The sequence below is a fragment of the Triticum aestivum genome, chromosome 7A, assembly GCF_018294505.1.
Source record: "Triticum aestivum cultivar Chinese Spring chromosome 7A, IWGSC CS RefSeq v2.1, whole genome shotgun sequence".
In the NCBI taxonomy this organism is placed as follows: Eukaryota; Viridiplantae; Streptophyta; class Magnoliopsida; order Poales; family Poaceae; genus Triticum; species Triticum aestivum.
In genome coordinates, this window is record NC_057812.1 from 240998232 (window position 1) to 241021399 (window position 23168).

At 45.0% G+C, this 23168-nt stretch overlaps 1 protein-coding gene across 1 annotated transcript in view; it reads left to right on the forward strand.

The window, feature by feature from the left end:
• The window catches only part of LOC123153277 (uncharacterized), a 51326-nt gene extending 29874 nt beyond the window's left edge, over window positions 1-21452 (forward strand). Inside the window, exon 5 of the mRNA XM_044572473.1 lies at window positions 21310-21452. Within this exon, the coding sequence (XP_044428408.1) occupies window positions 21310-21452 (143 nt within the window). The remainder of the gene's footprint in view (window positions 1-21309) is intronic.
• Window positions 21453-23168: the final 1716 nt, after the last annotated feature.

Genomic DNA, 23168 nt, shown 5'->3' on the forward strand with positions numbered 1-23168 from the left:
AGATATTAAGGCAGAAACCACTGACCTCTCTGAGGCTGAGACTAATAGATTAAACTTTGTCCATGGAGAGCTCAAGAAAATTTGGCTTCAAGAAGAAATCAAAGCCAAACAAAGGTCTAGAGATAGGAACATTAAGGAGGGTGATAGAAATACTGCTTACTTCCATGCAGTAGCTAACCAGAGGAGGAGGAAAACCCTCATTCACTCCCTTGATGGCCCTAATGGCCCTGTTACTGAGGTAGATGAGATGCTGAAAGTGGCTAGTGACTTCTACAAAGACCTGTTTAAGAAAGAAAACCCTTCTGGGTTCTCTCTACAAAACAATTTTTTCTCTGCTTCTGAAAAAGTCTCTCCTGCTGAAAATGAGCTGCTAGAAGCCCCTTTTTCAGAGACAGAGGTGAAGGAAGCCATTTTTAGCTCTTATCCTGATGGGGCTCCTGGTCCTGATGGGATTCCCTTCTTGTTTTACCAGCATTTTTGGGACTTGGTGAAAAATGATCTCTTAGATCTTTTCCAAGCCTTTCATAGAGGAGAGTTGGATCCAGCAACTTACTCATGGGGGGTCTGTTGGGGTCAAGTTAAATAACTGTGAAAGTGATTTTTTCCTTGCTGGTAAAGGCCTTAGGCAAGGTGACCCCATCTCCCCGCTTTTGTTTAATTTAGTAGTGGACGTTCTTACTAAAATGCTGAGCAAAGCTGCTGATCATAGTCTGATTGCAGGGCTCTGTCCTGAGGTCTGCCCTGGTGGCATCATCTGCCTTCAATATGCAGATGATACCATCCTTTTCTTAGACAATGACTCCACACATGCTAGCAATCTGAAAACTGTTCTAACCTGGTTTGAACAAGTCTTAGGCATGAGAATCAACTACTCTAAAAGTGAACTCATCCCTATCAACATGGATGATCAGGAGTTAGCTGACTTCCTCTCTATGCTAGTCTGTAATAAAGGTAACTTCCCCATTAAGTACCTAGGTATCCCTCTCCACTATGATAAACTGAGGAGAGAGGATATCCAACCCCTTCTGGATAAAATCATTAAAAGGATTGCTGGGTGGAGGGGAAAACTTCTCTCTTACAGAGGTAGATTGATGCTCATACAAGCTTGTTTGGCTAGCATAGAGAGGAAGTCAGCTAACTCCCTATCCTCTTACAGAGGTAGATTGATCCTCATACAAGCTTGTCTGGAAATTGAGAGTTCCCCCTAAAATTCATGTATTTCTCTGGCTTCTCTCCAAAAACAAATTGATGACTAGGGATAACCTTAGGAAGAGACACATCATCAAACCCCTTGATTGTGTTTACTGCTTGGAACAAGAGTCTTGTTCTCACCTATTTTTTGAATGTATAGTTGCTAAACATCTGTGGGCCCATATTGAGGAATATTTCTCTAGTCAGATTAGCTCATCCTTCGAATCTGTCGCCAGATTCTGGATTGCTACCAAAAAGTGCTCAGTTTTAAACACTGTTAGCTCAGCTGTCCTTTGGTGCCTCTGGAAATATAGAAATGCTATGATTTTCAGTAACACCTCCTGGATTTCCATTCCGCAGGTCTTGAGGTTGATCAGGAACATGGTGAGGAACTGGGCGATTCTCTCCTCCGGATCGGACAAGGACAAGTTGATGAGCTTCGTGGAAACCCTAACAAGATCCCTCCAGAAACCGTTGGCGATCACTTGTGGCTGAACAAGGCTCGACCTGCTCTGGGGCTGGACCCGTGGGCTCGTCTCAAGATCTCTGATGAAGATGATGGGCACCTGGCGCCGAAAAAGAGGGACATCCACCATGCTACGCCTTCCAGCCCGGTGTCTCCGCTTGCTTACTGGTCGCCGCAGGCTGACACGGCCCCTCGGCTGAAGACCATGAAGGCTTCGCTGGACCCTCCTTGTGTCATTTGAGTGCTCTATCCGCTCTGCCTTTGGCACCGCTCGGGTGATTTGTGTTATTCAGAGAACTTGTTCATCCACCCCCTAGTTTGTAGCTTTTCTACCTTTGCTTTCGAACTGCTCTTTGAGCTGCTGTATTAGAATATGTTGTGGTTCCGTTCTCAGCAATGGAACCGGGGAGATGCTCCCTGTTTTTCTAAAAACAATTATTTTATATGTTATTATATAAAGCTTGGTAAGACTGTAAATTTAAGGACGAATGTAATAATATCACTTATTATTTAAATATATTTATAACAAAATGCTCAGCCCCTTTTTATTTTTTGATAACATTGCTGGCCCAACCCAACATTATAATTAGAATCAGCCCAGCAAAATCGTGTATTTCGAGAAAGTGCAAATGGGCTGTAATTTTTTAGGAAATAAAATAAACGGGCCGCATGGACGCTACATTATTTGTTCACCCAGCCCAGCTAATGGCTGTAATTCAAAAAAAAGATCAAATTGACTATAAATTCTACCGCGCAAAAAAAGACTGTAAATTCTGAAAAAATGGGTTGAATACGTGCCACATTTTTGGAGGCTGAAATGTGGGCCAATAGGTCGAAGCCAATGCAAGTCGTTGTCAATTTAGTCAACAAATGATTCTGACATGTTAGCCGTTGGATTTACATCCAACGACCGACATCCATCTTCAATCTCTCGTCTTCTTCCTCCAGCGCCGCCGGGACCACCTCCCGCCTCCTGCTGCTAGCAGCTCTGCTTAGCACGCTTCGCTATGAAGCGCTACTCCACCGTTGGCCAGGCCATCCCTCCACCCCTCCACACCTCCTGTTCTTCTCCACCGACTGCCGAACCACACCGCACTAGAACCAGTTAACCCTCGTACACCTCTCTGTCTGCGACTCTACTCCCGCGTCTTCCCATCTCCGGCTCGTTGCTGTCCGGGGCCTCGCCGTCGTCCACCACCTTGGATGCGCTCGGCGCGGCGTGGTCAACGTGGTCAACGAACGACACCATCGGAAGTAGACTGTGCGTGGAGAGGCTGACAGCTGGGTCCACGGCCGCACACAAGGAAATGCCTCCTTATTACGTGCAAAATAATGATTCCTCCACCTGACATCTGGGACCCACCGGAAGGGCCTCTGTATTTCGCGAAATAAAGTGCCCCCCGCTGACATGTCGGACCCACCAGCTATCTTCGCACGCAAGGAAGTGCCTCCTTATTACGCACAAAAAATGAATATTCCCCCTGCCAGCTGGAACCCAGCATAGTGGGAGGCTGACTTGTGGGCCTACCAAGTTGACGGGGACGGAGGGCTTTGTCAACTTAGTCAATATGAACGATTCTAGCTCCTGTTACCGTATGATATTCATCCAACGGCCGTAGTGCTTCTTCAACCTCTGGTCTTCTTGCTCCAGCCGCCCAAACCAGCGCCGGTCGTGCCGCGTGCTCCTGCCTCCCGTGGCCGGCTGTGATGCCGCGGAGGCCTCACCGCCCCTACTACTCCCACCGCTGGCCAGGCCATCCCTCTACTCACCCACACCCCCTGTTATTCTGCGGCGACAGCAGCCTCACACTGCAGCCGAACCAGTGAACCCTCGTACTCGTCTTCGCGTGGGCACCCACTGCTGCGTCTTCCCCGGCTCCGAGTCGTCCCCTTCCTAGTCCTCGCCGTCGTCCACCGCCTTGGTGCTCTCGGCACGGCGTAGTCAACGTGGTCAACGACCGACTTCCATCGGAAGAGTACTGTACGTGGAGAGGCTGACAGCTGGGTCCACGGCAGCCGCAAGGGAGTGCCTCCTTATTACGCGGAAAATAATTATTCCTCCACCTGACAGCGGGGACCCACCGGACGGGCCACCAGTATTTTGCGAAAAAATCGTTTCCCCTTGACTGCTGGGACCCATCGGACGGGCCACCGTATTTCGCGAAAAAATATTCCCCCGCTGTCAGCTCGGACCCACCGGAAGTGCCTCCTTATTACGCACAAAAAAATGAATACTCCCCCGGCTAGCTGGGGCCCACCTTGCTGGGAGGCTGACTTGTGGGCCTACTAAGTTGACGGGGATGAAGGGCTTTGTCAACTTAGTCAATATGAACGATTCTAGCTCCAATAGTCGTACGATGTCCATCCAACGGCCGTAGTGCTTCTTCAACCTCTGGTCTTCTTGCTCCAGCCGCCCAAAGCAGCGCCGGTCGTGCCGCATGCTCCTGCCTCCCGTGGCCGGCTGTGCTGCCGCAGAGGCCTCACCGCCCCCTACTATTCCCACCGCTGGCCAGGCCCTGCGGCGACGGCAGCCTCACACCGCAGCCGAACCAGTGAACCCTCGTAGTCCTCTCCGTGCGGGCTTCCACTGCCGCGTCGTCCCCTTCCTAGGCCTCGCCGTCGTCCACCGCCGTGGTGCTCTCCGCGCGGCGTGGTCAACGTGGTCAAGGAACGACTTCCATCGGAAGAGTACTGTACGTGGAGAGGCTGACAGCTGGGTCCATGGCCACAGCCCAGTTTTTTTGTGATTTGCCAAGTAAGTCGCTTTGTCAGGCCTGTTGGGCTGCAAATCTTTCAAGACGAGGAGAGCTTTCATTCGGCTGGCCGAGAAAATGGCCCATCAGTAATGAGCAATGGGTTGTACATTTTTAAAACACATCAAACCGGCAATTAGTTTCAAATATCTTTTTTTTCATTTCAAGATTTTAAATTACATTAATTTTTATGCATGGAGAATTTGTTGGATTTTATATTGATATACATTTATTTTTAAAATCAGTTTGAATGTGAGTCAAAATTTCGGGATTAAAAACAGTTCGGACCGCACCGAAATATGCAAAATTTCGTATAATTTTTTAACCGTTGCCACAATATGGGCTGTAATGCTAACAAAAAGAATATGGGCTCCAAAAAAAACCTTAAGAATTAGCAAATGGGCTGTAAATTATTAGAAATAATGGCAGATGGGTTGTATGCTGTTTTCCACAGATTTGAGGCTTTCCTAAAAAAAGGTTGACGCACAAGCACTGACTGTTGGATGTCCATCCAACGGCCGTCGTGCTTCTTCAATCTCTGCTCTTCCTGCTCCAACCGCTCAAACAAGCGCCGGCGGGACTGCCTGCTCCCTCCTCCTCACGGCCGGCTGTGCTGCCGCATAGGCCTCACCGCCCGACCGTACTCCCATCGCTGGCCTAGCCATCCCTCTACTCACCCACACCTGCTGTTATTCTCCAGAGACGGCAGACGAACCAGTAAATCCTCGTACAGTCGTACTCCCCTCCGCGTGGGAAACAACTACCGAGTCTTCCCTGCCTCTGTGTCGTCCCCTTCCTAGTTCTCACCGTCGTCCACCGCCCTGGTGATCTCGGCACGGCGTGGTCAACATGGTCAAGGAACGACTTCCATCGGACGTGGACTGTACGTGGAGAGGCTGACAGCTGGGTCCACGGCCACAGCAAGGAAGTGCCTCCTTATTACGCGGAAAATAATGATTCCTCCACCTGACAGCTGGGAACCACCAGACGGGCCACTGTATTTTGCGAAAAAACATTTCCCCCTGACTGCTGGGACCCACCAGCTAAATCTTCGCATGCAAGGAAGTGCGTCTAGGCAAAAAAACGATTCGCCCCCTGACTGCTGGGACCCACCAGCTACATCTTCGCAGGCAAGGAAGTGCCTGATAGTCGGGACCCACCTGGTCGAAGCGTATGTAGCGTTGTCATTCTGGTCACGAACGTGTATGTACATACTGGTCGATATAGAGGCGCACATGTGTCGTAGTAGAGGCACGCACGTAGCATTTACACGTACGTACAGCGGCCAGGGTGCAAGAAATAAAATACAGCCACATATGTGTACATACGGGCGGGGTCTCGATCGCCTACTCGCGCATACGTACGGCCAGGGCTCCTGTAAATGGCTGGGTCGGAACGGAGAAACAACGTCGTTGTCGTGTTCATGGGGAGGCAATGGAATGCGTCGTGTTCATGGGGAGGCAACGGAATGCGTCATGTTCATCGAGAGGGCTTGGACGGAACAGGCGATGGAAACGAGGCCTGGCGTACCACAGAACGGAGGAAACGTCCTTGTGTTCGATCGGCCACGTTCGAAACGGGATCCTGTTGATCGGGAGGGGTCTGGCGTACCGCAAAATGGAGGAAACGGACCTCCTACGGTCGAAATGGGGGTCCTGTTCATCGGGAGGGGTGTGGCGTACCGCAAAACGGACGAAACGGACCTCCTACGGTCGAAACGGGGTCCTGTTCATCGGGAGGGGTGTGGCGTACCGCAAAACAGGACTCCACGGGATACTGTTCATATCCACCGTCGACCCCCTCCAACCTCCACGAGCTACTGTTCATCCACCGTCGACCTCCTCCAGCCTCCACCTGCGACTGTTCATCCGCGGGCTCCTGTTCATCCAGCCTCCACCGCGCGCTACTCCACCGGCTACTGTTCAACCAGCCCTCTCCACAGGCTCCTGTTCAACTACCCTCCATGGGCTACTGTTCATCCTCCCCTCCACCGTCTACTATTCATCTTGCCCTCCACGGGGTGGTCCTGTTCATCCAGCCCTCCACGGGGTCCTGTTCATCCAGCCCCAACCGGCTTGATCCATCGGGGTCCTGTTCATCCAGAGGCAACACCACGGGGTCCTGTTCATCCACCCCCACTGGGAACTGTTCATCCACCCCCCCCCCCCCCGCGCAACGCTCACTGTTCATCCAGAGGCAACATCGATCGGCTTCAGTTAGCAGCAGTAGCGAAGGAATTGCTCGATCGGGTTCACTTAACAGCGATCGATTGATCGCTTGGGTTCAGTAACGCGTAGCCTGCAGTGCAATCGCTCGGGTTCAGTTAGAGCCCAACGCCTCGCTCGAGTTCAGTTAGAGCCAATGCCTTGCACACACGCGCGTACGTGTACGAGAGAAACGTGCATCGCTCGTCCCCCGATCTCCCACCGTAACCGGGAACTCTCCGAAATTTTCCTCCCCCTCACTTCTACCATGGTTTTTTCCGTCATGGACGGCCCAAAGAATGTCATGCAGCTGCGTCTCCGGCCCGCCTAGGACGAAAAGCCCATTTTCTGTCATGATTTTTTGTCATAGAAGTAGGAGCCCACCACATCCATGATGATACCAGGTTTTGTCACAATTATCATCATAGAAGTGTCATATGTATGACAGAAAAAAATTTCGTTCGGCCCAAAATGTCACGGATGTGTCTTTTTTTGTAGTGAAACAATGCCTCGGCTAGTGGTTTGGTGAAGATGTCAGCAACCTGTTCCTTGGAAGAGATGAACCTAACATCCAATGCTTTGGCTGCGACTCTCTCACGAACAAAGTGAAAATCCACCTCGATATGCTTGGTCCTGGCATGAAACACTGGATTTGCAGACAAATAAGTGGCGCCAAGGTTATCACACCACAATATTGGAGGTCGTGGCATAAACACTCCAAGCTCTCCAAGAACTGACTGTATCCAGATGATCTCAGCTGTGCCGTTGGCAAGTGCCTTGTACTCAGACTCCGTGCTAGAACGTGAGACTATGGCCTACTTCCGTGAGCTCCAAGAGACAAGGTTGGGACCAAGAAAGACAGCAAACCCTCCTATAGACCTGCGATCATCACTGCATCCAGCCTAGTACGCATCAGAGAAGCAACTCAACACCGTTGAAGGTGACTTGTGGATGGACAGACTCATACTACGAGTGTACTTGAGGTACCTCAAGATCCTTTTAGCTGTTGAAAAGTGTACAGTCGTTGGTGCATGAAGGAACCGACAAACATGATTCACAGCAAAGGAAATATATGGCCTGGTCAATGTCAAGTACTGAAGTGCTCCAACCAAACTACGGTATGTAGTACTGTCATCCCGAGAGAGAGAGAGAGGTGCCCCACTATCTTTGCTGATATTCTCACTTGAGGACATGGGAGTGGTGGAAACTTTGCAATTTTCCATATTAGCACGGTGGAGAATGTCACCAATGTACTTCTGTTGAGAGAGCACAATCCCCCATGGTGACGACTTCACCTCAACTCCAAGGAAAAAATGCAAGGGACCAAGATCCTTGAGCGCAAACGTGGCATGTAGATCAGCAAGTAGCTTAGTCGTTGTAGTAGGTGATGAGCTGGCCACAATGATGTCATCCACATAGACGAGCATAAACATGGTGACACTGCCATGATGAAAAATGAACAAAGATGTGTCTGCTTTAGAGGCCACATAACCAAGTTGAAGTAGACGAGAGCTTAACCGGGAGTACCAGGCTCGGGGGGCCTGTTTAAGTCCATAGATAGCTTTACACAACTTGCACAGAGACCGAGGGGCAGCAGGATCCACAAACCCAGGAGGTTGGCGCATATACACCTGTTCCTGAAGAACTCCATGAAGAAAGGCATTTTGAACATCCAACTGGGGAAGACACCAACCTCGAGAGACAGCAATGGAAAGAACCAGACGAACAGTAACCGGTTTAACAACTGGACTGAACGTGTCATCATAATCGAGACCATAGCGTTGGTTGAACCCTTTGGCGACAAGACGAGCCTTGTGACGATCAACAGTGCCATCTGATACGTCTCCAACGTATCTACTTTTCCAAACACTTTTGCCCTTGTTTTGGACTCTAACTTGTATGATTTGAATGGAACTAACCCGGACTGACATTGTTTTTAGCAGAATTGCCATGATGTTGTTTTATGTGCACAAAACAAAAGTTCTCGGAATGACCTAAAACTCCACGGGATATCTTACAATAAATAATAAAAAATCCTCGCCAAAGATGAAGACCAAGGGGCCCACACCCTTCTCACGAGGGTGGGGGCGCCCCCCCCTAGGGCGTGCCCCCCTACCTTGTGGGCCCTTGGAAACCCCCCGACTCCAACTCTAACTCTATATAACTGCTTTCGGGGAGAAAAAAATAAGAGAGAAGAAATCATCGCGTTTTACTATATGGAGCCGCCGCCAAGCCCTAAAACCTCTCGGGAGGGCTGATCTGGAGTCCGTTCGGGGCTCCGGAGAGGGGGATTCGTCGCCGTCATCATCATCAACCATCCTCCATCACCACTTTCATGATGCTCATCGCCGTGCGTGAGTAATTCCATTGTAGGCTTGCTGGACGGTGATGGATTGGATGAGATTCACCATGTAATCGAGTTAGTTTTGTTAGGGTTTGATCCCTAGTATCCACTATGTTCTGAGATTGATGTTGCTATGACTTTGCTATGCTTAATGCTTGTCACTAGGGCCCGAGTGCCATGATTTCAGATCTGAACCTATTATGTTTTCATCAATATATGAGAGTTCTAGATCTTATCTTGCAAGTCTATAGTCACCTATTATGTGTTATGATCCATTAACCCCGAAGTGACAATAATCGGGATACTTACCGGTGATGATCGTAGTTTTAGGAGTTCATGTATTCACTATGTGCTAATGCTTTGTTCCGGTTCTCTATTAAAAGGAGGCCTTAATATCCCTTAGTTTCCATTAGGACCCCGCTGCCACAGGAGGGTAGGACAAAAGATGTCATGCAAGTTCTTTTCCATAAGCACGTACGACTATATTCGGAATACATGCCTACATTACATTGACGAATTGGAGCTAGTTCTATGTCACCCTATGTTATGACTGTTACATGATGAACCGCATCTGGCATAATTATCCATGATTGATCCGATGCCTACGAGCTTTCCATATACTGGTTTACGCTTATTTACTTTCCCGTTGCTATTGTTACAATCACTACAAAATACCAAAAACATTACTTTGCTTTCATTACTCTTTTGTTACCGTTACGATCACTATCATATTACTTTGCTACTAAACACTTTGCTGCAGATACTAAGTTTCCAGGTGTGGTTGAATTAACAACTCAGCTGCTAATACTTGAGAATATTCTTTTGGCTCCCCTTGTGTCGAATCAATAAATTTGGGTTGAATACTCTACCCTTGAAAGCTGTTGCGATCCCCTATACTTGTGGGTTATCAAGACTAATTTCTGGTGCCGTTGCCGGGGATCATAGCTCTATTCTTTGAGTCACTTGGGATTTATATCTGTTTATCACTATGAAGAACTTGAGAGATCCAAAAACTAAGATCTATCCCTCAACTATGAGGGGAGGTAAGGAACTGCCATCTAGCTCTGCACTTGATTCACCTTTTGTTATGAGTAAGCTTGCGACACCTACACCTACTTCTGTTATTCGTTTTGATATGTCGCATGTTATTGATGATGCTACTTCTGCTATGCATGATACTTATGATGAAACTACCTCTATGCCTGATACTACTATGCCACTTAGTGATTTTCTAGAGGAACGACTTGCTAGGGCTAGAGAGATTGAAAATATTGAATCTGATTATGAAGATGAAAGTGATGATGAAGAATCACTTGTTATTCCTGAGGGTTATTTATTTGATCAAGATGCTTCTTTAGCTATCTTAGCCTGCAAAGATAGATATGGACTCGAAATGTTATTAGCTAAATGGAATAAGCAATCTCCAAATGCTAGGATGAGACCTGGCCCTGCTTTTGCTACTTCACCTATATGTGTTGCTGATAAGGATTATGGATTCTCTGTTGATCCTGATATAATTACTTTGGTTGAATCTGATCCTTTTCATGGTTATGAATTTGAAACTGTTGTAGCACATCTTACTAAATTAAATGATATAGCCACCCTGTTCACTAATGATGAGAGATCTCGCTACTTTTATATCCTTAAAATATTTCCGCTCTCATTAAAGGGTGATGCTAAGATATGGTTTAATTCTCTTGATCCTGGTTGTGTGCGTAGTCCCCAGGATATGATTTATTACTTCTTTGCTAAATATTTCCCTGCTCATAAGAAACAAGCTGCTTTAAAGGAAATATACAACTTTGTGCAAATTAAAGAAGCGAGTCTCACACAAGCTTGGGGGAGGCTTCTCAAGTTACTTAATGCTTTGCCTGATCATCCTCTTAAGAAAAATGAAATACTTGATATCTTTTATAATGGACTAAGCGATGCTTCCAGAGATTACCTGGATAGTTGTGTTGGTTCTCTTTTCAGGGAAAGAACACCGGATGAAGCTGAAATCTTATTGAATAATATGTTGACAAATGAAAATAATTGGGCACCTCTTGAGCCAGCTCCTACTCCAATTAATGATCCTATTCCTAAACCAACTCCGAAGAAGAGAGGTGTTCTATGTCTCTGTCCTGAAGATATGCAAGAAGCAAAGAAATCTATGAAAGAAAAAGGTATTAAAGCTGAAGATGTTAAGAATTAACCTCCTATTGAAGAAATACATGGTCTTAATTTACCGCCTGATGAAGAAATATATGATCTTAATCCTTTATTTATTGAAGAACCTCCAGAAATCGATAACCCGACACAGGTAGTAAAGGTAAATTCTCTCTATAGATATGATAAAGCTGAAATCCCTCCTACTAAAATTGCTAGTCAATGCTTGGATGAGTTTGATAATTTTATGTTTAAGCAAGAAGACTTCAATTCTTATTCTGGTAGACAATTAAAACAAGATGCTGATATGATTACATACTTGGGTGATTATGTGGCTAATATTAGAGGTGAACTTAAACTTGTTAGTAAACATGCTTCTATGGTTACCACTCAAGTAGAACATGTACTTAAAGCTCAAAAAGAATTGCTCAATGAGATGAATAGTAAGAAAAATGATTATGCTGTTAAAGTGGCTACTAGAACTGGTAGAATGACTCAGGAACCTTTATACCCTGAAGGCCACCCTAAGAGAATTGAGCAAGATTCTTAGAGAAATAAAATTGATGCACCTAGTTATTCTAAAAAGAAGAAAAAGAAAAATGATAGAACTGTGCAAACTTCTAGTGAACCTATTGCTGAACCACCTGATAATCCAAATGATATATCTATGTCTGATGCTGAAACACAATCTGGTAATGAACATGAACCTAATGAAAATGTTAATGATGATGTTCATATTAATGCTCAACCTAGTAATGATAATGATGTAGAAATTGAACCTGTTGTTGATCTTGCTAACCCACAATCAAAGAATCAATGTTATGATAAGAAAGACTTTGTTGCTAGGAAACATGGTAAAGAAAGAGAACCTTGGGTTCAGAAACCCATGCCTTTTCCTCCCAAACCATGCAAGAAAAAGGATGATGAGGATTTTGAGTGCTTTGCTGAAATGATTAGACCTATATTTTTGCGTATGCAATTGACTGATATAGTCAAAACAAACCCTTATGCTAAGTACATGAAAGATATTATTACAAATAAAAGAAAGATACTGGAAGCTGAAATTTCCACCATGCTTGATAATTATACTTTTAAGGGTGGAATACCAAAGAAACTTGGGAATCCAGGAGTACCTACTATACCATGCTCCATTAAAAGAAACTATGTTAAAACTGCTTTATGTGATCTTGGAGCCGGTGTAAGTGTTATGCCTCTCTCTTTATATTGTAGACTTGATTTGAATAAGTTGACACCTACTGAAATATCTTTGCAAATGGCTGATAAATCAACTGTTATACCTGTCGGTATTTGTGAGGATGTGCCTGTTGTGGTTGCAAACGTTACTATTTTAACGGACTTTGTTATTCTTGATATTCCCGAGGACGATAGTATGTCTATTATTCTTGGAAGACCTTTTATTAATACTGTAGGGGCTGTTATTGATTGCAACAAAGGAAATGTCACTTTTCATGTTAATGGTAATGAGCATACGGTACACTTTCCGAGGAAACAACCTCAAGTTCATAGTATCAATTCTATCGGAAAAATTCCATCGATTATATTTGGAGGTTTTGAATTTCCTCTTCCTACCGTCAATAAGAAATATGATATACTTATTATTGGGGATGTGCATATCCCTGTTGAGGTAACCTAGTGTTATTCGAAATTTCTCCGGTTTCATGTTAATCGGAATGGGTTTGTTAACAAGACTTGATCAACCTTGTTAGTGGATTCCTTTTGACGAGCATGAGATGGATAAAACTAGAAGCACAACCTTATGTACCCTCTCTATACTTTCTGTTATTTAGTTGAAATAAAACAAAATAAATAATTTTCTGTCTGTTATCTGATTATCCGTGCAATATAAAAATACCTCGAAAATAAAAGTTCTCCAAATGCCCTGAAAATTAAATATGATTTTTTTATAGAATATTTGAGGATTTATGGAACAAAGAACACACCAGGGGGCCAACCACCTTGCCACGAGGGTGGAGGGCGCGCCCACCCCCCTAGGGTGCGCCCCCTGCCTCATGGGCCCATGGTGGCCCTCCTCCACTTATTCTTCCAGCCACACACTTCATCTTCCTCCCCCAAACACGAAAAAACCAACTCAAACCCGAGTCCAAGCTCGTTTTGCTGCCATTTTCGATCTCCTTGCTCAAAGCACCTCTCACAAAACTGCTTGGGGAGATTGTTCCTTGGTATGTGACTCCTCCATTGGTCCAATTAGTTTTTGTTCTAGTGTTTTATTCATTGCAAATTTGTGTTGTTTAGGTGACCCTGTTCTTGAGCTTGCATGTCAAATTTATATGGTCAAAAGTAGTTTTGATGCATGATATAGGCCCTAGGCACTTGTAGGAGTAGTTGCTATCAATACTATTGAGTTTGGTTTACTTTTATTTTGAAGTTACTAAAAAAATTCAGAATTTTTTAGAGGAAGAAATATGCTTAGGAAAATGTTCCAAGGTGGTTCTTCAAAGAAGCAAGGACCCAGGCTTGCAATGCGTGATGCTGACAAAGAGCCACCAAGAGACGCTCTAGTGCGTCCTTGTGAGTGGCCTTCTGAAAATTTTATGGATCAAGCAGGAATTAAAGAAGAATTTAATGCATATTTGCGTAATGCCGATCTTGAGGACTTTGAGGGAGACAAATGACCCCAGTATCATGAGCTCACAAGCTCTTTTGTGAGGAGGTTTGAGTATTCATCTTCACGTAATTCTCCTTCAATCATGTTTGATCTTTATGATAAATCTTATACCATGGACCTAGAGGATTTCACTCTTGCTTGCAAACTTCCACAATGGGGTAGTGTTAGGGATCCCCCTAAATCTGAATTTAGAAACTTTCTTGCTAGTATAGCTGTAGGGGAATCCAGAGATATAACGCAAGCTACCATAGGGAGCATTCACTTTCCTGCTATACATTATTTTGCTCTCTTCATAGGTAGGAGCATAAATGCTAAGGATGAAGCATGTCACATGTGTGTCCCCGACCTTAGCATTCTCAGGAGTGCTGTGTCAGGAGACCAATCTTATCATATGGGAGCCATTGTAGCTCGTAGGTTGCATCATAATAGACATAATGGAGATTTCTTTGGAGGAATTTATGCAACCCGCTTAGCTAAATTTCTTGAGATAGAAATTCGTGAAGGATACATGGAGTTGCCTCCTGCTTATTTAGATTTTGATTCTATGGTTTCCCACCATTTTGTCGAGAGGAACGAGTCACCTCTCCAGTACCGACTAATCTTTGACAGACGTCGTGCTGTCCATATTACTCTCCCTGCTCCTGCTTTCTTTGATTATCAGACAAGAGGAGGATATACTATTACCAGAGAGGAGGTAGATGAGTACAAGAGGAGAGTGGAGGCCGCTCGTCGCCACGCTGCTGCTCAGGAGGCGATAGCCGCTGCATCTCAGTACGACCCCAACTATTATTATGGATATCAGCCAGGCCAGCCGTGGCCATAGAACAACTTAGACCAAAAGCCTAAGCTTGGGGGAGTACGTATTTCCCACCAACATTACATTTATGTTCACACACACTCATTGCTAGATGTCGGTGCTCATACTTTTTCATTGTATCATCCATGCTAGTTTATTTCCTTTTATGCTTTCTTCTTGTGTGTTTAATAAACCTTAAGAAAAAACCAAAAAAAATAGTTGTAGCTTTTAATTAATTTACTTTCCATGCTGTAGTAGTAATTAAAAAGAAAACCCAAAAATATTTCTTGTTCTTCTTTTGCTTGTTGGGAGCTTTCCCGTGTAAATAGTTTTACTACTTTTCTTTTCTTTGGGGGTGAGTAGGAGAAGACCTTGATTAAATTGTTGAAGTGGCTCTTATATGCATTATTGTTTATCTGACAAAAGAGCCCATATTGCCTTGTCTTCTCCTGTTTATTGAATGCTCGCAGATTCCAACTTAGTCCAATGCACGTGCACTCGTATTATTATTCACATTGTTCGATCGTGCAAGTGGAAGGCAATTATGATGATATATGATGGACTGACTGAGATGAGAAAAGCTGGTACGAACTCTACCTCTTTTGTTTTTGTAAATATGATGAGTTCATCGTTCTTGATTCAGCTTGTTATGAATAAACATGTTTGCAATGACAATTAGAGATCATAGTTGCTTGTGCCATGCTTGATTAGCTATGAGTTATAATGATTTACCGTGCGTGCCAACATGCTATTAAAATGGTTATGATGTGGTATGATAGGGTGATATCCTCCTCTGAATGATTTAAGTGACTTGACTTGGCACATGTTCACGCATGTAGTTGAAACAAATCAACATAGCCTTCACGATATTTATGTTCATGGTGGATTATATCCTACTCATGCTTGCATCCAATGTTTATTAATTTTAATGCATGTACATGGCTGTTGTCGCTCTCTAGTTGGTCGCTTCCCAGTCTTTTGCTAGCCTTCACCTGTACTAAGCGGGAATACTACTTGTGCATCCAAACTCCTTAAACCCCATAGTTATTCCACATGAGTCCACTATACCTTCCTATATGCGGTATCTACCTGCCGTTCTAAGTAAATCTGTATGTGCCAAACTCTAAACCTTCAAATAATCATCCTATTTTGTATGCTCGAATAGCTCATGTATCAACTCGGGTTGTCTGTATCTTCCATGTTAGGCGGGTTATTCTCAAGAGGAGTGGACTCCGCTCCTCACTCACGAGATAAAGGGCTGGTCACCAGGATGCACAGTCCCATGCTTTATGCAAACTAAATCAAAATAATTGCAAACAAAACTCCCCCTGGGACCTGATGTATGTTGGAGGCACTCGTTGTTTCGAGCAAGCCATGGATTGATGTTTGTTGGTGGAGGGGAGTATAAACTTTACCATTCTGTTTGGGAACCGCCTATAATGTGTGTAGCATGGAAGATATCGCCATCTCTCGGTTGTTATGTTGACAATGAAAGTATACCGCTCAAAATGTTATTCACCTCTATTTCAAAACCGAGCTCTGGCACCTCTACAAATCCCTGCTTCCCACTGCGAAGGGCCTATCTATTTACTTTTATGTTGAGTCATCACCCTCTTATTAAAAAGCACTAGCTGGAGAGCGCAGCTGTCATTTGCATTCATTACTGTTAATTTATATGGGTGTGACTATGATTGGATCTCTTTTACCATAAATTATAATGTCTAGTCAGTCCTTGATCCTTAAAGGTGCTCTGCATTTATGTTTTGCGGTCTCAGAAAGGGCTAGCGAGATACCATCTTGTTATATCATATTATGATTGTTTTGAGAAAGTGTTGTCATCCGAGATTTATTATTATGGCTTGCTAGTTGATTACGTGATTGGTATGAGTAATCATGAGACCTGAGAATTATTGCAGATGTGGTTAGTTATAATCTTTGCTGAAAACTTGAATGCTAGCTTGACATATTTGCAACAACAAGAGCAAACAGAGTTTGTAAAAGTTTTTCTTTATTTCTTTCAGTTTGTCAACTGAATTGCTTGAGGACAAGCTAGGGTTTAAGCTTGGGGGAGTTGATACTTCACCATGTAATCGAGTTAGTTTTGATAGGGTTTTATCCCTAGTATCCACTATGTTCTGAGATTGATGTTGCTATGACTTTGCTATGCTTAATGCTTGTCACTAGGGCCCGAGTGCCATGATTTCAGATCTGAACCTATTATGTTTTCATCAATATATGAGAGTTATAGATCCTATCTTGCAAGTCTATAGTCACCTATTATGTGTTATGATCCGTTAACCCCAAAGTGACAATAATCGGGATACTTACCGGTGATGATCATAGTTTTAGGAGTTCATGTATTCACTATGTGCTAATGCTTTGTTCCGGTTCTCTATTAAAAGGAGGCCTTAATATCCCTTAGTTTCCATTAGGACCCTGCTGCCACAGGAGGGTAGGACAAAAGATGTCATGCAAGTTCTTTTCCATAAGCACGTATGACTATATTCAGAATACATGCCAACATTACATTGACGAATTGGAGCTAGTTCTGTGTCACCCTATGTTATGACTATTACATGATGAACCGCATCCGGCATAATTATCCATCATTGATCCGATGCCTACGAGCTTTCCATATACTTGTTTACGCTTATTTACTTTCCCGTTGCTATTGTTACAATCACTACAAAATACCAAAAACATTACTTTGCTTTCATTACTCTTTTGTTACCGTTACCATCAATATCATATTACTTCGCTACTAAACACTTTGCTGCAGATACTAAGTTTCCAGGTGTGGTTGAATTGACAACTCAGCTGCTAATACTTGAGAATATTCTTTGGCTCCCCTTGTGTTGAATCAATAAATTTGGGTTGAATACTCTACCCTCGAAAGCTGTTGCGATCCCTTATTCTTGTGGTTTATCACCATCAGCCTTGTACTTTACTTTGAAAACCCATTTGCAGTCGATTACGTTGGCATGAGGTGGGGGGGGGGGAACTAGGGTCCACGTACCATTGTGACGAAGAGCATCAGTCTCAAACTGCATAGCAGCACGCCAAGCAGGAGATGCATAGGCCTCACGGTGATCACGGGGTTCCCTGGAGACCAGGAACGCACGGCGGGACGGATCATAGTTGACAGTACCATCCGTACGATGAGCAAGTTTGTGAGTATGATCACGTGTGCGCATGACCATTGCATGGGCAGGAGGTGCCAGAGCAGAGGATCCGGGAGCAACAGCCGAGGAGGGAATCGGATCCTCCTAGGATCCCGTGTTGCCAGCAGACGTAGCAGGAGAATCTGGCGGCGATCCCAAGGAGGGAATAGGCAACGCAGGCGTGTCTGTCGCGGGACCGGCCCGGCCCACCGACTGCCTGCCAGGCACGTGGGCAACAACCTGTGGCGTGTCGGGCGCGGAGGGAGCCGGGCCAGTGGCGGGCCCCGCCACTGAGGGGGACAGGGCGTGCGGGGTGGCGACCGGGCCATCAAAGGCCTCCACGTGGGCCAACGGATGGGGCGCCTCCCCATGATCGCCTGGCGCGTCGCTGTCGCCGTCTGGCGCGGCTGGGCGATCCGAGGCCGGATCAGGTCTGGATCATGTGCCCGGATCTGCCGTAGAAGCGGGAGCGCCTGGCACACCGGGGATCTTCTGCGCCGAAGGAGAGCCTGCATCCAGGTTAGAAGACAGAGCAGATATACCATAGTCCATGTGGCCATGAAGGAATAAAAGGATGGTTTGCTCGGCAACGCGAGGTGGTATGGGAGAGGCAGACGGGTTGGCAAAAGGAAAAACTTTTTCATCAAACGTGACATCTCTAGAGATATAAACACGAGCCGTGGGTAGATGAAGACATTTATACCCTTTGTGGCGAATGTTGTAGCCAACGAACACACATTGTTGGGATCGAAAGGCGAGTTTTTGTGTGTTGTAGGGACGCATATTGGGCTCGCAAGCGCAACCAAACGTACGAAGCGACATGTAGTCTGGTTTGGTGGTGAACAGTTTTTTCATAGGACTAAGGTTGCCAATGACACGACTAGGTAGACGATTAATAAGATAGCATGCCGAGAGATAGGCCTCATCCCAAAGCCGTAACGGCATAGACGCATGTGATAGTAAAGAGAGCCCCATGTCAACAATGTGATGGTGCTTCCTTTCAGCAGAACCATTTTGCTGGTGTGTGTGTGTGTGGACAAGATACATGATGCATAATGCCAAGTTGACGAAAAAACGTGTTGCTAAGCTTCTCGTACTCCCCACCCCAGTCGGATTGAACACATAAAATCTTGTGAGATAAAAGGCGTTCAACATGAGCAAGGAAGTCACGAAAAACATCAAACACATCACATTTTCTCTTGAGAAGATAAATCCACACAAATTTACTATAATCATCGATAAATGAGACATAGTACTGGAACCCACCAGATGATGTTTTGGCAGGTCCCCACACATCCAAAAAAATAAGTTCTAATGGGAAGGAAGAAACACTCGAGGATCTAGGAAAAGGAAGCTAGTGTGCTTTGCCTTGTTGACATGCATTACACACATGGGTCATAGACCGACTAGAAGAAGCTATTTTATTGGATGATAAAACATGTTGAACGACTTGAGTGGAAGGGTGGCCAAGCCTTGCGTGCCAATCTTCTGCTGACAACCTAACCGAAGATAGAGCATGATGAGATGATGGCCTAATGGGGTAAAGCCTATTTTCACATCTGCCTTGAAGTAGAACCTTCTTGGTGATCAAATCCTTCATAAGAAAATGAGTAGGGTAATACTTTAGATAAGCATGATTATCAACAGCAAGGCGATTGACAGAGAGAAGGTTTTTGTCAGCGTTAGGAACATGCAAGATATTGCGAAGTTGAAGATTAGCAGAAGGGGTAGGAAGAATTGCATGACCACGGTGAGCTATGTGCAAACCTAATCCGTCAGCTGTGTGGATGCGGTCTCTGCCTGGATACTTCTCCCGGATCGTGAGGCGATCCAGATCGCCGATGATGTGGTTCGTGGCCCCGGTGTCAGTGAACCAAGCCAGGTCACCTAGGATGGAGGGAGGAGACGCAGCAGCAAGGCCAGCCATCTTGGACTGTTGCGGTTGGAACGCATGGTTGTAGCGCTGACCGAACTCCCAGGCGTAGTGCCTAGGGCAGCGGCAGAGCTGACACTGAACGCGGTTATCACCGCGGTCACCGTAGTCATCGCGATCACTGCCATAGTCGCCTTGTTGGCGCGAGCCGCCGCCACCACGGTTCCCGTGCTCACCGCCACGAGAATTGTTGTTGTAGCCATCGCGATCTACGTAGTTGCTGCGTCTCTTGCCGCGGTAGTTGCCCTTGCCCCAATTGGTGTTGTTGTTGGTGTTGTCGTAGGGGTCCCGGGCGACGTAGTTGACGGAGGAGCCGCCATGCTGGAGATGAAGACGTGCCACGTTGTACTCGCGACGTTGTTCGAAGGAGATCGCGTGGGAGTAGAACTCACCAAGCGTCATGCCCTCGGGACGAGTAGTATACGCCGTGATGAGAGGCTTGTAGTCGCTATCGAGGCCGGTGATGACAGCGGTGATGATGTCTTCTTAGTGCATGGGGCGGCCAACAGCGGCGAGCTGGTCGGCGTTGGAGCGGATCTTGGCGAAGTAATCCGCCGTGGAGAGGGTGCCCTTCCTGAAGATGGCCATGTCCAGTTTGATCTGAATGATGCTGGCGCGGCAGTGGGTGGTGTACATCTCCTCGACATGAGCCCTGATGGCACGAGAAGTTTCCAGCCGATGCACCTGCTGCAATACCTCGTCAGAGAGAGGCAAGGAGATAGCTGAGGACGATCTGATCCTGGCAGAACCAGGTGGCATACTCCGGGTTAGGCGCACAAACCCCCTTGTCATCGGGGTTGAGAAGCTTGGCAGGAGCCGGAAGAGAGCCATCGACGTAGCCCGTGGCACCGGCTATGCGTAGAGGGGGAGCCTTCTAAAGGAGGAAATTGGAGGTGGTAAGTTTGGCGGTGATCATGCTGGCGGAGGGAGGGGGAACGGCAGAAGCCGGCAGCCCATTGAAGGCGGCGGGCAGGGAGAGCGTGGTTACGGCAGAGGAGGAGGAAGCGGAAGCTGTAGGGGAGCCCATCGTGCGATCAAAGGGGTAGGCCCGATACCATGTGAAACAGAGAGGAAATAGATTGGATCGGCGCACCCAACATGGTGGCCTAGGGATGTATTTATATGGATGCAACTAGGGCACAGATTAGAGGAGATAAGTATATATATTAACATACTCCTATATCCTAACAATATGGAGTTTAACATAACGTAGACCATTGCACGCACTAGTGGCTGATGGATTATATCCCCTTTACATGAATATAAACTATATGAGAGTTCTATTAATCCATGCTGCCTACATATAGCTGCATAACACAGACAGCCAGGTGGGTGACTTCTAGTACCCGTGTTGATTATAGCACCACTCCTAGATTAAGTTCTTGCAACTGGCTATTTAGGGATCTTGTAGTAGCTGTTGGAAATTTAGAATCGCTGTGTGGGGTTCATTGGTGGTTGGTGATGTCTGTTGTTTCCATCTATTAGTATACTTGCATACAACGACCCTTGCACAACAGATGACATCTTGATGTGATTAGCTTGCTTGTCTTCTCTTCTGGCTCAAGTGATAAATGGCATTCCTACGTTCAGTGCCACGCTGTGCAACCATCTGATAATTTGATACACATGATTTGTTATTTATCTGATGGCATGCTCTTATTTTCAGTGCCACCTCCGGTTCACGAGGATCCCGTGCACAACTACATGCCGGTCCCTCATGGAGAAGCCAATCCTGTAACTCACATACCAGTGACACTAGCTCTACAAGTATCAGTGATGCTCTCCAAAAAGAGAAAACTAAACCAGTGATGCTCTCGAGAAAGAAAGGAAAATGCTCTATAAGTGATGTTCAATCGTCAGAACTGAAATGTGTTATTTTGCTGTATCATCTTAATGTATGTATTCTACCTTAGGTAAGGTCACTCCCTTTATGCCGTAGTTTGCTCCAGCTTGGCTGGAACTGAGAAAGTTATTGGGACATCGACATCAACAGATGAACGTTGTTGCAAAAAGTTATTGAAACTGCTACATTCCTTTTACCTCACTCTGTTCGTGTGCTGTGAATGCCTATAACTTTAAGTTTATGCGTATTGCACATCATAATCTCCTGTATAAGGTACAATCGTTTTTATTGACATCAATGGGTATTGGGACAGAGCTGAGATAACAGAAGTTTCTGCCACCCCCATTCTATGACCAAAGATCACATTATATACATCTGTCTATTTTATGTTTATGCGACGAATTGCATGAATGTGCAAGCCCATAGCATTTTAGACCTTTTTAAGTTCAAACATACAAATGAAAAAAGCCATTAAACTATGCATCATATTGATCTGCATCTCAAAAGAAAAATAAACAAGGCGTGATAGAACTAGAAAAATAGAAATGCATTCCAAGGAAAGAGTGAGCCCCATTCTATGATCAAAGGGTTACAAACTGGCATGATAAAATTTCAGCTGGGCTGCCACCTTTATTAGCCTGACATGACAAAATGTCACACAGCGACCTCTGGTTAAGGGCCACTTTGGGTGGCAAGTCTTAGAAGATGCAGGAACAAAAAAATCTTTATGAGGTCAACTAGCCCTTGTACCAATTATTTCTAATGGCTGAAGTTCTCGAAAACTTATTGAATATCCTACGGATCATTTGCTCATTATATATACTTTCTCTTGACATAATGATGGGAGCCTTCTAGGGGTTAAGTGATTTTCACAAAACAAAACCTAGATAATGATCGCATTGTCCCTACGGTTCAAAACTCGCTTTCTCTTCGCCTTTTGATCTCAAGAATAAAACCCCAAAATAAGAAAACTTGCTTTGCTAGCTGCTTTCTCTTCACCTTCTGATCTCAAGAAATACGAGAATCATGAATTTAGTAATATATGGACTACACACATACATCAATTCCTCTCTCCAACGATCATTAATTCATGATAGATCTAGTCAATTGCAGAGTTCTTACTGTGAACAATTATGAACTCGTGAACTTTTTTTTAGCATTGCCGAGTATTTTTTCATAATTGTGAAGAATTTTTAATTTAGGAACATTTTAAATTCATGAATGCATTTTAAAATTTGTGAGCTGTTTTTGAAAATTCACAAAAATCTAAAATTCCAAAAAAATTGAATTTGTATAAAAGTGTATCAGCTCCCATAGTGTAATGCAGGAGCCAAGATCCGACTAGACCCTTACAGATGGGGTCCACTTCAAGGAAAAATATTGGAGTTCTCATAGGCCTCTATCCCTAGGGAGCTTAGTAATTGAAAGGACTAGAGCAATGTTAAGATGTGGACCACGGGAAAAATGTCTCTAGTCGGATCTTACTGAATGGAATAAAAAGAAAGCAACTTGTTAAGGTAAACACGGAAAAAATGTCCATAGTGGCATGCATCCGAGATAAAATCTTACATGTGGTATTTCATCGTCTCGTTTACTTACTTCGGTTGAAAAACATCATTAGAGAAACACGACGCTTAATTTTTTTAACATGTATATATAGTCTCCAAATTATGACCATTGAC